This window comes from Hippocampus comes, unplaced genomic scaffold, assembly GCF_001891065.2.
Source record: "Hippocampus comes isolate QL1 unplaced genomic scaffold, H_comes_QL1_v1.1 scaffold377, whole genome shotgun sequence".
Taxonomy (NCBI): domain Eukaryota; kingdom Metazoa; phylum Chordata; class Actinopteri; order Syngnathiformes; family Syngnathidae; genus Hippocampus; species Hippocampus comes.
In genome coordinates, this window is record NW_017805832.1 from 239,018 (window position 1) to 251,813 (window position 12,796).

At 43.7% G+C, this 12,796-nt stretch overlaps 1 protein-coding gene across 3 annotated transcripts in view; it reads right to left on the minus strand.

Moving 5' to 3' along the window:
- The window catches only part of ccser1 (coiled-coil serine-rich protein 1), a 108,774-nt gene that overhangs the window by 92,768 nt on the left and 3,210 nt on the right, over positions 1-12,796 (minus strand). For all 3 annotated transcript variants that reach the window (XM_019887549.1, XM_019887550.1, XM_019887552.1), the window contains exons 2-4: positions 8,934-9,900; positions 7,199-7,586; positions 4,952-5,136 (exon numbers count right to left, since the gene is read on the minus strand). In XM_019887549.1, the coding sequence (XP_019743108.1) occupies positions 4,952-5,136; positions 7,199-7,586; positions 8,934-9,872 (1,512 nt within the window). In that variant the 5' untranslated portion in view covers positions 9,873-9,900. The remainder of the gene's footprint in view (positions 1-4,951; positions 5,137-7,198; positions 7,587-8,933; positions 9,901-12,796) is intronic.

A 12,796-nucleotide genomic window follows, 5' to 3' on the forward strand; every position in this document is an offset into this window, starting at 1 on the left:
AAAACGGAAAAAATGATTAGGCTATTATTTTAGGAAGCTGTCGATATTACAAAGAGACATTTAAAGTCTCCACACTTCAAATAATCAGACAGACTGTTATAAAATGCTGCTGTTTTCGTTAGCGACAGAGTGCAAACCGTCTCAGTCGCTAACTCTTTAGTGTGTTGGCAATCGCATCCGTTAACTGTCTGTTTCTATGCTTTGGTGATTGCTGCTGTTTTGGTGAGCAAAAAAAGTTCAGTGGGTCTCAGGAGTGGACTGATTTGTGTTAAGTAGATGATTAATTGTGGCGCTGTTTAAAAACGAAGTGAAAAATCAGGTGGAGTGAATGTGAGACTGAATGGATGTTTGTATACATCTGTCTCCTGATTGGCTGGCAAACAGTCCATGGTGAACTCAACCTCTTGTTCAAAGTCACCTGGGTTAAATTCCGGTGAGTACAAACGCTAGAGAAAATGGACAGATGTTTGCTCTCCCAATAAATGCTTCACGCATGGTCGAAAGAACTTGGTTCAACTCTTGCTCTGGAGAAAAACTAAATCCATGCAACTCGCGAGGGACTCGGGAAAATCCAATAAGCGACTTTGTTCAGCTCTCATCACCGCTGTTTGGACTAAAAACAATGCAACAGCCTCATTCCATATTGATCCGCTACACCGACACACGAGGGGGGGGGGGGGGACGGCAGATGAAGGAATAACTAAAAAGGTGGTGTGCCTTTCTAGAAGCAGCTGCTGTCCATACATGAGAAACTAAATCAAACAGTTCTTTCTCAGTGAAGCCAGAAAAAAAAATGGCACTGAAGCTAATAGACACACACACACGCACGCACACACACACACACACACACACACACACACACACACACACACACACACACACTGTATTGTAAAAGAAATGTAAATCTTCAGAATGAAAAGCCGCAGCACACAGACTTCATTTGAGGCTAAATGAGCCATTTCGACGAATAAGTATGATTTCTCTGATGCTGAAATGTCGCCTTTTTTACCTCGGTTATGCCATTTGAGCGCCAACAATCGTGCTGCTAATGGACATGTCAGACCGAGGGTCTCATTAGTGGCTGGATCTTCTCCGAAGTACCAAGTGGAATGACATCCACAACAAAGTAATGACAGCCCTGTCCTTCTGAGAAGCCAGACTTGACATTTACAGTAGAGTCAATACTTTGGATAGCCATTGTGTTCGGGTGAAAGAAAGAATATTTGCAGTCATGACAGCCTGGAGCGTGCGGAACAGCAAACTAGCTTCCATCTTTCCACCTGTGTTTGCTGTAATGCACCCAGGGGTGGGGAAAACTGAACGTCGACAAATGTAAAATCCATTTCTTGAACGAGGAGGCATAAAAAGGAACGTTACGCACTCGGTCCAAGGGTCCTTCCTCACTTATTCACTTTTACAGCCTTTTTCCGGTTCTAATCAATTGTTGCATTTATAAACCTTCTCCCTTGTTTAACTGAGGGAGTTTGATATTTTAGCACGCTGCATTCACACTCACAAGTGAAGTGGTGAGAAGTCACGAGTAGTTAATTCAGATGGAACGGGATGAAAATAAAATCATTCTGATTTAAGGTCACGGTACAGCAAGGGAAGAAAATGTGGAACGAAAAAAACTGCTTACTGTGCTATCAGGAGCACATTTAAATCCTCATGTTATGTTGCAGGTGAAATGGACACGTTAAAAAGTTTAAAACTCAGAATGAAAAGTTGAGTTTTAAGATAAAAAAAAAAGAAATGTATTAGAGATATACTGTATAGAAAAACAAACAAGGTTAATGACAAATAAAAATAACCTGATTTTTTTTTCTCCCCCACACCCATCTTAAGATCATGGCTTGGCTGCACTGAGAAATTCCGCCCATAGAGGTTATGAACTGAATCAGTGATAAAGGGCAGCCTTGGCAGAGTCCCGCCCGCACTGGAAACAAAACCAACTGATTGCCAGCAATGTGGACCAAATTCTGACACTGGTCATACAGGGACGGCGACAAGGTCATTCAAAATTGACATATCTGGATTTTGTCCGGTGTTCATGTTCAAACTAAACATTAAATCAAATCAACTGAGAATTCCATAAGACAAATCCTTCCACGGATGTATACTGTTGACGATGTATTTTAGCGTTATCTACAGCTTTGCCGGCATGTGACATGCCTCAATAATTCTCAAGCACTGACAGTCGCACATGAAACAAACACACAGTGATGATTTGCTACTATCTGATACAGACGACTCGCTTCAAACCCGTCTCGCTTAGTCTGCTGTCCCGAAAATCAGCGTGACTTCAGCTCTGATAATTTGACGTTCAGCCACACTACGGCACACCCCCTGGCGTGGAAGCAGAGTTCAGAACATTCAGACAGAAACTTAGTCGAGTCTGTAGCTGCATATCAACTACTCAGATGACAGGCAGATTGAAAGTGACGCCTTAAAGCGCATAATTAGCTTTAATTGAGTTTTAATGATTTTAAAACTTTTAAATGGTGTAGCTAAAATCATAGCTCCTCGACAACTGAGTGATTAAGCGGGGGACACGACAACTGATTGGAGCCAAAAGTTCTGCCCTAACTGTAAATCGATGCAAAAAAATGCACTCAAAGTCGCCGGGGCTCGTAACACAATAAATGCAGACAACCTCTGGAGAAATGTTTTGCGTGGTTATCTTGTCAAGTGCGAGTGGGCGCAATCGCTGTCGGCCCGCTACATTATTATCCGGCTGTCAAAGGTGACGAAAAGGTGGGCGAATCAACAAATGCGATAAGTGCGACAAATATCTTAAAGCGGCGGCCCCCTCCTCCCCACCCCACCGCACAGCACCCAAAAGGAATGTCGAGATAACAACAGGAACCAGCAGAAATACGTCATCAGATACCTTAAAGTTTTATCTCAGTAAGCTTCATAAATATGTCTCATCCATCACTCCAAATCGATATTTTAGGTACGACTACCAGAACGTGGGCAACAATGAAACAACAACACAGCTGTTTCAAGAAAGATGTTGTGTTGACTGAAATGGTGATGCTAATAGTGAATGAAAATTTATCAGTAAAGACTTACCCACGACCCTCCAATGCCTGAAACCATATATCATTTCGAGTTTGGACAAAATTTGGGGAAAAGTACACCTTCAAATGGACATAATATCCAAAATAGACCTTTTGCATTGCTTGTACGTAATATGTAATATTAGAGCCTCTGGAGTATATGTCCAGTCATCAAATGTGACACTGAACACCCACACAAAGTTTCTCCACTCATAACATGATCAACAAGGATGGGTGAAGATCCAGAGTCACATTCAAATGATGGCCAGAGTGAAGCCATTGGACTACACTACAGTGGCTGAAACATGACAATGCATAGGCACTATCACTAATGCGTAGGCCTCCCACAGAATGGCACCGCCAAAACCGACTTGTAATGAACCACCGCAAGAAAATAATCACGCCAATAATTGAGCTATTTATTCCCTGCTTGCGATAAGATGTTAAACCACAAACCTGTATGGACTGTTGAGGCCCTACATGCAGTATATTGAAGTGTATCACTTCTATTAAACAATGTAAGGATAGCATGAGAGTCAAGGAAGAAGTGGATTTCTATAGAGGATGTGGGCGAGAAGGAAAAACAAAACAAAAAAGAGTGTGGATATTTTCAGAGGTAGCCTCGCCCCCGTTGAGTGTACCCAGATGACACAGACTGCAAGCTTTGCTATTTTGTTGTATTTTATTCACATGCCAGGATGAAATTATAAATGTTATGTATTGTTGTAAAATATAAGAAATGTTTATTGCATATACCTTACTTGTACGGCTTGGGGCTTTTTAGCTAAAAACCTGTAAATGTATATCTTGCATGTGTGAAATCTTATGTGCATTTTGACTGGCTGTAATCTATGACGTTGAGATACCGTACAATTGTTATTCAAATTTAAAATCATGGAAAAACTATCCGCCGACCCTTGACTCCTTATGAAAACTGGTTACAGAAGTGTGCACGCTGTGCGGGAGTCCAGTCTGGTTCGGCTGCATTGCTCAGTGTGTGGCAGACTTAAAAAACACCCACATCCACAACGGGTGCGACGCCCATCCTATGGTGTCAAAATTCAAATGGTAAGCAAAGCTGCATCGGGTTCTGTTGGATGCACAGATTAGCGTTAGCTGCTGATTGGATCGCTCAATGAAGCTGTCGACACAATGGTGGTGACGGCGGGTATTTGTTTTCTGTAATGTGGACAGATTGCCACATACACACAGTATAGTTTTAAAATGAAAATGCTACAACAGCCTTCATAGGCTAATTCCCCCCAATACTCGGCTCCAGTAAATAAAACACTTGGTTTCCTGTTCAATCATATAGCTCCGCCTCCTGCTGTCATGGAAACAAACTCTGTACTTGCCTTTGGTCCAGCCGTAGATGATGTTTGTTCCGTTTAGAGCTAGGTTTTATTTTGGTGACGTTTTTACTTCCTGTTTTTATTCCCACTTCCACTTTTTAGGCATATGCAAACCTTTTGTGAATAAAGGATCTTCTGCGATTGGTGCCTCTGAACCTTTTCGCGCTACCCGTCAACTGGTTCGCTGCCATACGCTCGTCAGCGGTAATGGAAAGGTATAGTGCGGTGTTTTGTTTTAAGTGACATTAGAGTCGGTTTCATTCTATACTTGAGACGGTTAATGTTCACGGGGGCCCGCGCCATTTAATCGTTCACTCAATCGTCATTAAATTTAAGAGGATGTTTTAAGAGTGTTTTATTGTTTTGAAACTTCTGCATAAACAAAAGTCTCTAAAACAGTTAATGAAGGTTTTACAACGGCACCAGTTTATCCTCCGGAACAAATGATTCCAAATATAATTGATCACAATGGGAAATTCTCTTCTTATTACCTCCAAGGTACCACTGTGTCTTATAAGCAAACGCACACACACTTACCAAACTTCCCAGTTTGGATGATGACGAGTTGTTCCTGTGTTTCAGCAGGCCGCATCCTTCCACGCTGGGGGTGTCCCGGTGGTTGCCGTGGATACGAGGACCGCCGGCCCCTTCCGAGGAGGAACGCAAGCGCCTCTCCAAGCGCATCACCTCATGGTAGGGGCTGACACTGCTGCACAACGAGGCTGAGTGAAGGGACAGGACAGCATTAAACATTTACTTTAAATGTAGTCTGGGTTTTTTTGTTTTGTTTTTTGTTTTTTTGGGGGTTTTTTTGTTTTGTATTGAAACTAAAAGGAAGAGAGTCCCAGTAATGTGGCAGAGGGTTGTATGGTTATAGTGAACAAAAGACAGCCACAACTAAAACAGGAATGTGAAAAGAAATGCTTTAGAGGGGGTAGACAGAGGCCTCCCTCCGCCAAAATTTGCATAATCAACAGCGTTTACAAAGTGTGTGTGTGTGTGTGTGTGTGTGTGTTGTGTGTGTGTGTGTGTGTGTGTGGGTGTGGGGCATGTGGACTTTTTATTTTCACGAGTTAAAAAGTGAGTGGGCGTAATTGTATGTGTGCCCTCATACTGAAGAAGCCTTTAGAATTTTAAAGGCATTCAGAAAAGGCAAAGAGGCCGAGACTCTGTTTTTACATTACACTAGAGCAGTGGTTCTTAACTTTGTTCCAGGTACCGAACCCAACCAGTTCATATGCACATTCACCGAACACTTCATTCGTGAAAAATAAAAATATGATTTTTTTTTTACCAATTCAAGACATAAAAAAAACACACATTTATTAAAAACAGAAAAAAGTAAACAATTAAGTATAAGTATAAAGTGTACATGTTTTAACTGTGCACAAAATCACCAGTGATGGCCAAGCGTGCGTGTCATAACTAATTGACATGTTGAGTCGGGTGTGTCTTAACCTCCATGGCAGAGGCTCAATCGAACCCCTGAGACCGATTCACCGAACCCAGGTTCAGAACCACTTCACTCGAGCAAGGGAATAAATTCAACAGAATTATTCGGATTACTTTTTGCCGGGTGGATTTCTTTTGGGCACCGCTGTGTTCTTGGGGGTTATCGCATCTACCTCATAGTTTTAAGGTTCTGAGTTTTACAACAGCATAAAAGGGGCTTCTGTTACCCCCTCAGACTGCCGAAACTTACTGCGTCGACTTTGTCCCTCCATTCCATGTCATTGGCTTTTATATGCAACACTTATTTTCTATTAAAAAAGCAAAACAGATGGGAAATGACTGCATTTAATAGAGAGTGTAAGCGGGCTTTTGATGCGACCTTAGAAAGTGTAAAATTGGTCTCTTTTCCAGGCAGTGTAAAAGGGGCTTCCTAATACGACCACAGAAGGCTGAAAATTGCCCTGTCAACCATTGTCCGTTTGAACGTTGCTTCATTTTAAACAAGATGACAAATATTGGCTTTTACAGGCAGCGTAAAAAGGGCTTCTAACGCTACCTTGAAGGCCGGACCTTGCCATATCAATGTTGTTCACCTCCATTCCATTCATACAGAAAAAGAGAAAAATATTTGGGTTTTTTCAGGCAGTGTATAAGAAGCTGAGAAGAAGTGTTTCGTACTGATGCAATTTATGTTTAAGAAAGGTAGGAAAATGTTGGGGCAGTCGCGTTCTGATATTGATATCGTTCTCGGTCCGATATCAGTCAAAAACACAGGATCGGATTACGTCAGTCTGTATCCAGAATCGCCCACATTCGCACTCGTATACAAGCAGCCCATTCCAGACTGTGCTCGTGCTCTTCTATCCAGTAGCGTGAATGTTAAAAAAAAAAAAAAGCTTCTAAAAGTACTGAAGGAAACTTGAATTGTTATTTTGCAATTCAAAGAGCTGAATGTGGTTTTATTGACTTCATTAGGATTATTTTGAATTTATTTTGCATTTATTTTATTCAAGTGCCGTTCATTCTCATGTTTGAGGTTAAATTCATGCAACCCAAATGTTTAATAAAGGGGTCATATTTTCCCATACCTAGTGTTGCTGACTTTCTTTGTTTGAATTGTTTCACTTGATCGAGTACTTCTGACATTTCATACTAAAAAAAATGAAAAAAAAAAAGTATAATTCCTTCTGTTATCGTCTCGGATCGATATCAGTATCGGACAGGATTGTACGTTGCCATATTGGGATGGAAAGTGAAAAATATTGCATCAGGACACACCGCGAGAAAATGTTTGTTATATTCCACAGTTGAAAAGGCTATTTTGCTTCCTACCTGTGTGCGGCTTCCTTAGGTGACAGGACCTGGGGTCACGACAGCCACAAAAGCTTCCTCTTTCGTGAACCGATAGAGTGTGCCTCGCCCTCCTCTCCGTCTGTTCCGGGTACGAGCGGCAGCCATCGCTTCTCGGCGCTCCGGCCTCACTCTCGCTGGTGGTCTCTGCATTCACCGAATCCCGTCCCGGCGTCCCTGTTCCGGCCCCGTCTTGCTCTTTTTCATGCTCTTTCCTCTTATCCGGCGATAGTTGCTGCGGGGACGGGCAGAGTACGGCGGTTTCCGGTTCCGAGAGGGAGACGGCCGTCTCGTAGTCGGTGTTGTTGGTCGTGCTGGAGTCGGGGAGTAATGGTTTCTCAATGCCAGATGGAGCAGGAGAGAAGAAAACCTGAGAAGATGGCATTGAACTTTATCTTGCATGGTCATGTTTAATATTGTCACTTGAGGTGTTTTTCCTTCCTTGTTCTCAGAAGAACATAAAATAAAACTCTTGAATTATGGCACACAGGTGTGAGATGTGAAGGGCAGACTTTTTATGTTCTTTTAATAAAAAAATAAATAAATAAAAAAAAAATATTTCTCATGCCCGGTGCTGGAGGCTTACACCAGATTTCACACATTTCACCGTAAATATTCCTCCTCCTCCTTTTTTTTTGTTCTTCGCATTCCAAGGGCACCTCGGGTCCAAGCTACCCTTTTCAAACATTCCCTTTTGCGTGTTTATAAGCTGAAATTTTTATTGAAAAGTGGAACCTCGAAAGGTAACATAGTGGGAATAGAGGTGAATACGTCTGAGTCACAGTTCAGAAGTTTGGCGTTCAAATCGTGGCTGTGGCCTTCCCATCCGGTGCAACTGCCAGTTCGTTGCTTATCATGAATTGACCCATCGCCGCCCCTAGAACATGCCGTTGGTGAGCCATGTATGGATGCACCACCAAAAAAAAAAAGCATCTTATCAGGATGTCACCGTTTAAAGAACAACGCTGTGTCATGATTTAAATTTCCGAGTTATGTATTTTGTGCTATTTCGGCTAACATAATATGTTGAAAGGTAAATCGTTGTGGGTATATAACAGGCAGGAATCAGGAAATCAAATGTCTGTTACGTGAGCCACAGGCCGAATAACATGTGTCACTGTATTTAATAAAAGGTTAACTTTCTCTGAGGTGTCTGTGGTATGTGGCCTCACACACAGACACACCACCAAGCAAGGCGGTGACGGATTGGGCGAGGGAGCCTGCCCGCCAGAGCTAGCCCCTCTGGTCGCAGGGCTTTGCATCGCCGGTAGGATATCTACAAACCACCAGAGGCTTTAAGCATATATACTTTTGCAGCTCAAACATACAGCATAGGGATATGTAGTCGACATATGCTCGACAAACAAATGCATCTAAGTGACAGTTGAAAGTTGAGCATGTTGAGCGTGTTTTCAATGCATTCAGTGCCCACAACGTCTGAGAGCTGACAAAGTCTCGGTTTGTCATAATTTTGAACCCTCATTTGATACACTTGGCGATTATTACGCTCCTCTGAAGTGTGTCAAATTAATAAGACATTTGAATTTGTACTTTACAGGGACGGGGGGGAAAAAAAAACCCAGCTACAACGCTGCATTTATTTCTCAATCGTAAAATTAAGAGAATTTTTAGTTATAGTTGACGTCATGGAATGGATTGTTGACTTCACGGTCAAAAGAATTGAGCAAAAGTTGCCATACTCATCTCAAAGCAGTACCTGTGAGGACGAGATGGTCCCGCTGAATGTCTCCGGGACCGATGGACCCTCAGCCGAGAACGAGTCGGCGGTCAGTGCAGACGCGAGGGCGGGTCCAGGACTGATAGCTGGCAGAGCTTCGGCCTCAGAGACGGAGTCCTCTGTGATGGGGATGAACTCAGAAGGGGTGATGGCCGTGGTACGGTCCTCTGATACCATGGGAGACTGGAGGGAGCTCTCCAGGCTGCCGTCGCTTGGACAAGACCCCGGGGTGAGCCCTCCGGCGCCCGGGGTGACGGGAGCAGTAACGACACACTTCTGATTGTCCCCTTGGGGTCTTTGGTGAGATAAGTGGTGGTGGGCCGAGAGGGACTTGGGCAGCAGGTGCTTCTTGTGTCGCGACGAGCGCTTGCTGCTGTTGCCGTATTCTTCGATGAAACCCGAGTCATCGCCCTCGTTGACCGCCGAGCCGCTGAGGCAGTTGATGAATACGTTCCGATTCGTCGCGGAAGAGGACGCCGACACCTTGTCGAAATCCTGCGTCTGAGAGCGCGTGATTTTCTTCTGCCGGTGGCTCCCGAAGCCAAAGGAATGTCGCGACTTTGGGTGAGCATCGCTTAAACCCGCCGACTGTGACGTCGTAATCGGCTGCTGGCTGTTCCCGTTGGCGTCAGTGGACTGCGCTGGCGGCGGGGGCGACGCGAGGTTCAAGTTGATGGGCTGGACACGAGGCTGGCTGCTTCGCTTTGCCGAGAAGCTGAGGGAAGGGGCGCGGAAGAGGCTCCGCCTTTTGCCGGTGCTCCCCGAGCTTGAATTTGTGCTGGAGGGAGATGAAGTGTGCACGCAGTTGCCGCCCGATGACGGCGACGACGGCAAGGAATCCTGCCGCTTGCTGTTGCTCCGGCGGAAGATGGGCAGGCGGGAAACCAGCGTGGAGCGACGCGAGCCGGATTCACCCATCGATAGGCTGAGAGGATGGTGGGGTAGTCTGCAGACCACGCAAAAAACATGAAGAGAGAGAAGCTTCACATTTCACATTTGGTTTTGAGTAAAAGGCGTATAATTCAAGAAGGGGTGGGCAACGGGTGATTGACCCCTCGTAAGTCAAGACGGTCTTTCTCTTATTGGTTGTTTTTTTCCTCAGCACAGTAGTTTCTTGTATATAAATTCGAGGCACAATATGGGGTCAGAGATGGCAGATTTTTTTTTTCAGATCACTCCAAATGCACTTCAAATGACAAGAAATGATTTTGTTTTTGGATGAATTTGTTGTGGTCTAACGTATGACTTCAAGACAACTTGGAATAGCAGACATGAAGCTCAGAATGCAGCATTAGATCAGCCTCCGATGCAAATTGCCCGCCACAAACCTTTGGGGTTAAGTCTTCCGCCATCTGTTAAATCCCACAAAAACGGAGGCCGCTGTATATTTCTAATTTGACGTAATCTGATGCAAAAGCCATCCACAAAGCAAACCAAAGCTACAAACATGGAGGTTTAGTCATGAGGACGTTGAAATCTTGATGTACATTGCATGCCTCAAGTGACACAATTCAGATGTTTTGCTCTCAAGCGGCATTTTTCAAATATGAATCTTGGCAGCATAAATGGGGTAGAGGAAATGCCAGGAATGGGAAATGTTAATATCCTTATCGGGCCTCTGCTAAATGTGGATAAAAATCCGGTATTTGACAGAGAGAGGGAGAGAGGAAACGAGAGCAACGGTGTAAATCCAGCCTAACATGTTGCGAATCAATCAGAAAGTTGTATTTTTCCCGCTGAAAAGATCTTGTCCAAAACTTGATTTGGCCCAGATATGCCACACGGTCACCGAGACGAGGCCATGTGGGTATGGCAGCAATCCCATTAACGGACAGACAAACACATTGCAGCAAACATTAACTTGCAGCTTACTTCAATGCCACGTTAACATTGAGCGATCACGGCAGAAGAAGCTTCGTGTAAACAAAAAGGGTCGACGGCGGGTTTAGCAACCTTTTATAATCACACCTTTAAAAGTTCAAATTACTCACATTTTCATTATTTGCTGCACGTCATCAGCCGGAGACACCCAAAGTAGCAAGGGAACAACTCTAAGTGTTTTGGTTTTAGATCTGGCTCTAATAAGCTTACTTTAACTCCCTGCGCTGAGGTGCTGAGGTGAGTGCGTCACCTCCTCCAAAAGCAAATTTGATCAAGCGACAAAGGAGTCATTTCTGACAGTCACAGCAACCCTTTTCAGGGGGCCCACATGCCAAACATTGACGGGGCATTCAAATGTCAAGTGGTATCGATGTCCAAAAGGTTTGGATCGATTTCAGCGGTTGCCATCCATTTATCAATCTATTTTCTGAAGCGCTTTGACTCACTCGCGGGTGAGCTGGTGCCAACCCCAACTGACTCTGGAGGATAAGGCAAGGTTCACCCTGAACTGGTTGCCAGTCAATCACAGAGCGGTTAACATGCTGGTCCCAAAAAAATATGAGGGTATTATTGTGATTGTGCAGTGCCAACACCTGACCTGGACAATGCACTCTGACCGAGCGCCTTGAGACAAGAAACATCCTCGATCTGATTAAACACAGATTACAGACAGATTGAGAGCGCGCAGGTTAGGAGTGGTGAACAACTACTAGTTGAAAGGCGCTCGACGTGAAACATTTAAAACGTGACAGATCGATGGTGTTCGTGATTTTACAGCATCAATGCACTTCTATTCGTTTAGAGGAGGGGTGTCAAACTCATTTTTGTCGGGGGCCACGTTGTAGTTAAGGTTTTCCTTGGAGGGCCGTTATGAATTTTGGGAAACCATATAAATGTTTAATCTGCTCCATATATTACATACACAGCGCACAAAAAAATTGATGAATAACTAGTTTTAAAATCAGAAGTCAAAAATAATAACTGTTATTGTGGATTACATCGGATGATATGAAATTTTGGTTCTGACTTTAGCAAGCATCACGGAACTTGACATGCTTGATTTGCTTTCGCGGGCTACCTAAAATGATGTGGCGGGCCAGATCTGGCCCCCGGGCCTTGACTTTGACACCTGTGGTTTAGAGTTTTGTTCATTTGTGCAAATTTCTGGTCCGGTCTTGAATCGAGCAGGCAGCATATCATGCATGAATAAGACAATTTGTCAGTCATTTAAAACGAGATCGTTATTTGACTCTGCAACATGTGAAAGTCATCGCGTTGTTTTTTTTTGGGGGGGGGGGGTTGGGGGTTTGTTTGTTTTTTTTCCAGATACCACAATGTGCCCTCCCCCCCTCCTCCACAACTGGAGCAAAATTCGGTAATTGTTTTTTACCCCCTTATTCTTACCGCTTGTTTTCCATTTCTGATCTAAGAAATTGTCTTTTCATGTTTCTTAGACGGGGTTGAAAGTGTAAAATGAATTTTGTCGCACTTCAGAGAACTGCAATGACAATAAATTTGATTTCCATTTCAATATTTTTTTGGTTTTGTATTTGTTTGGTGGAGTGACATTCAATTTTTGAATGTGAAATAAGTGCCTCGGTTGTGAAAACTGGTTCGAACCACAATCATAACACCAACGCCCGAGAACAGGGTGTGAAGTTCAACACACCCTGGACTGGCCGCTCGTCAAACACAGGGCACCCATAGGCAACCAATCACACAAACAGTCCCAAATGTGAACCGAACATACATGTTTTAGGAATGTGGGAGGAGTACCTTGTGAATAACTTCCAAAAGAGATTCCAACCCAGATCTCCTGACTGTGAGGCATTTATGCTAAACACAATTTCACCACGCTGCCTAAAGCAATGTTGGCAAAAATATATATCTATATCTTAATAAAAGTCCATTCATATATTTTGTGATTCGTGTGTTTGGTTTACCGTGTTGTTTTGAATCAA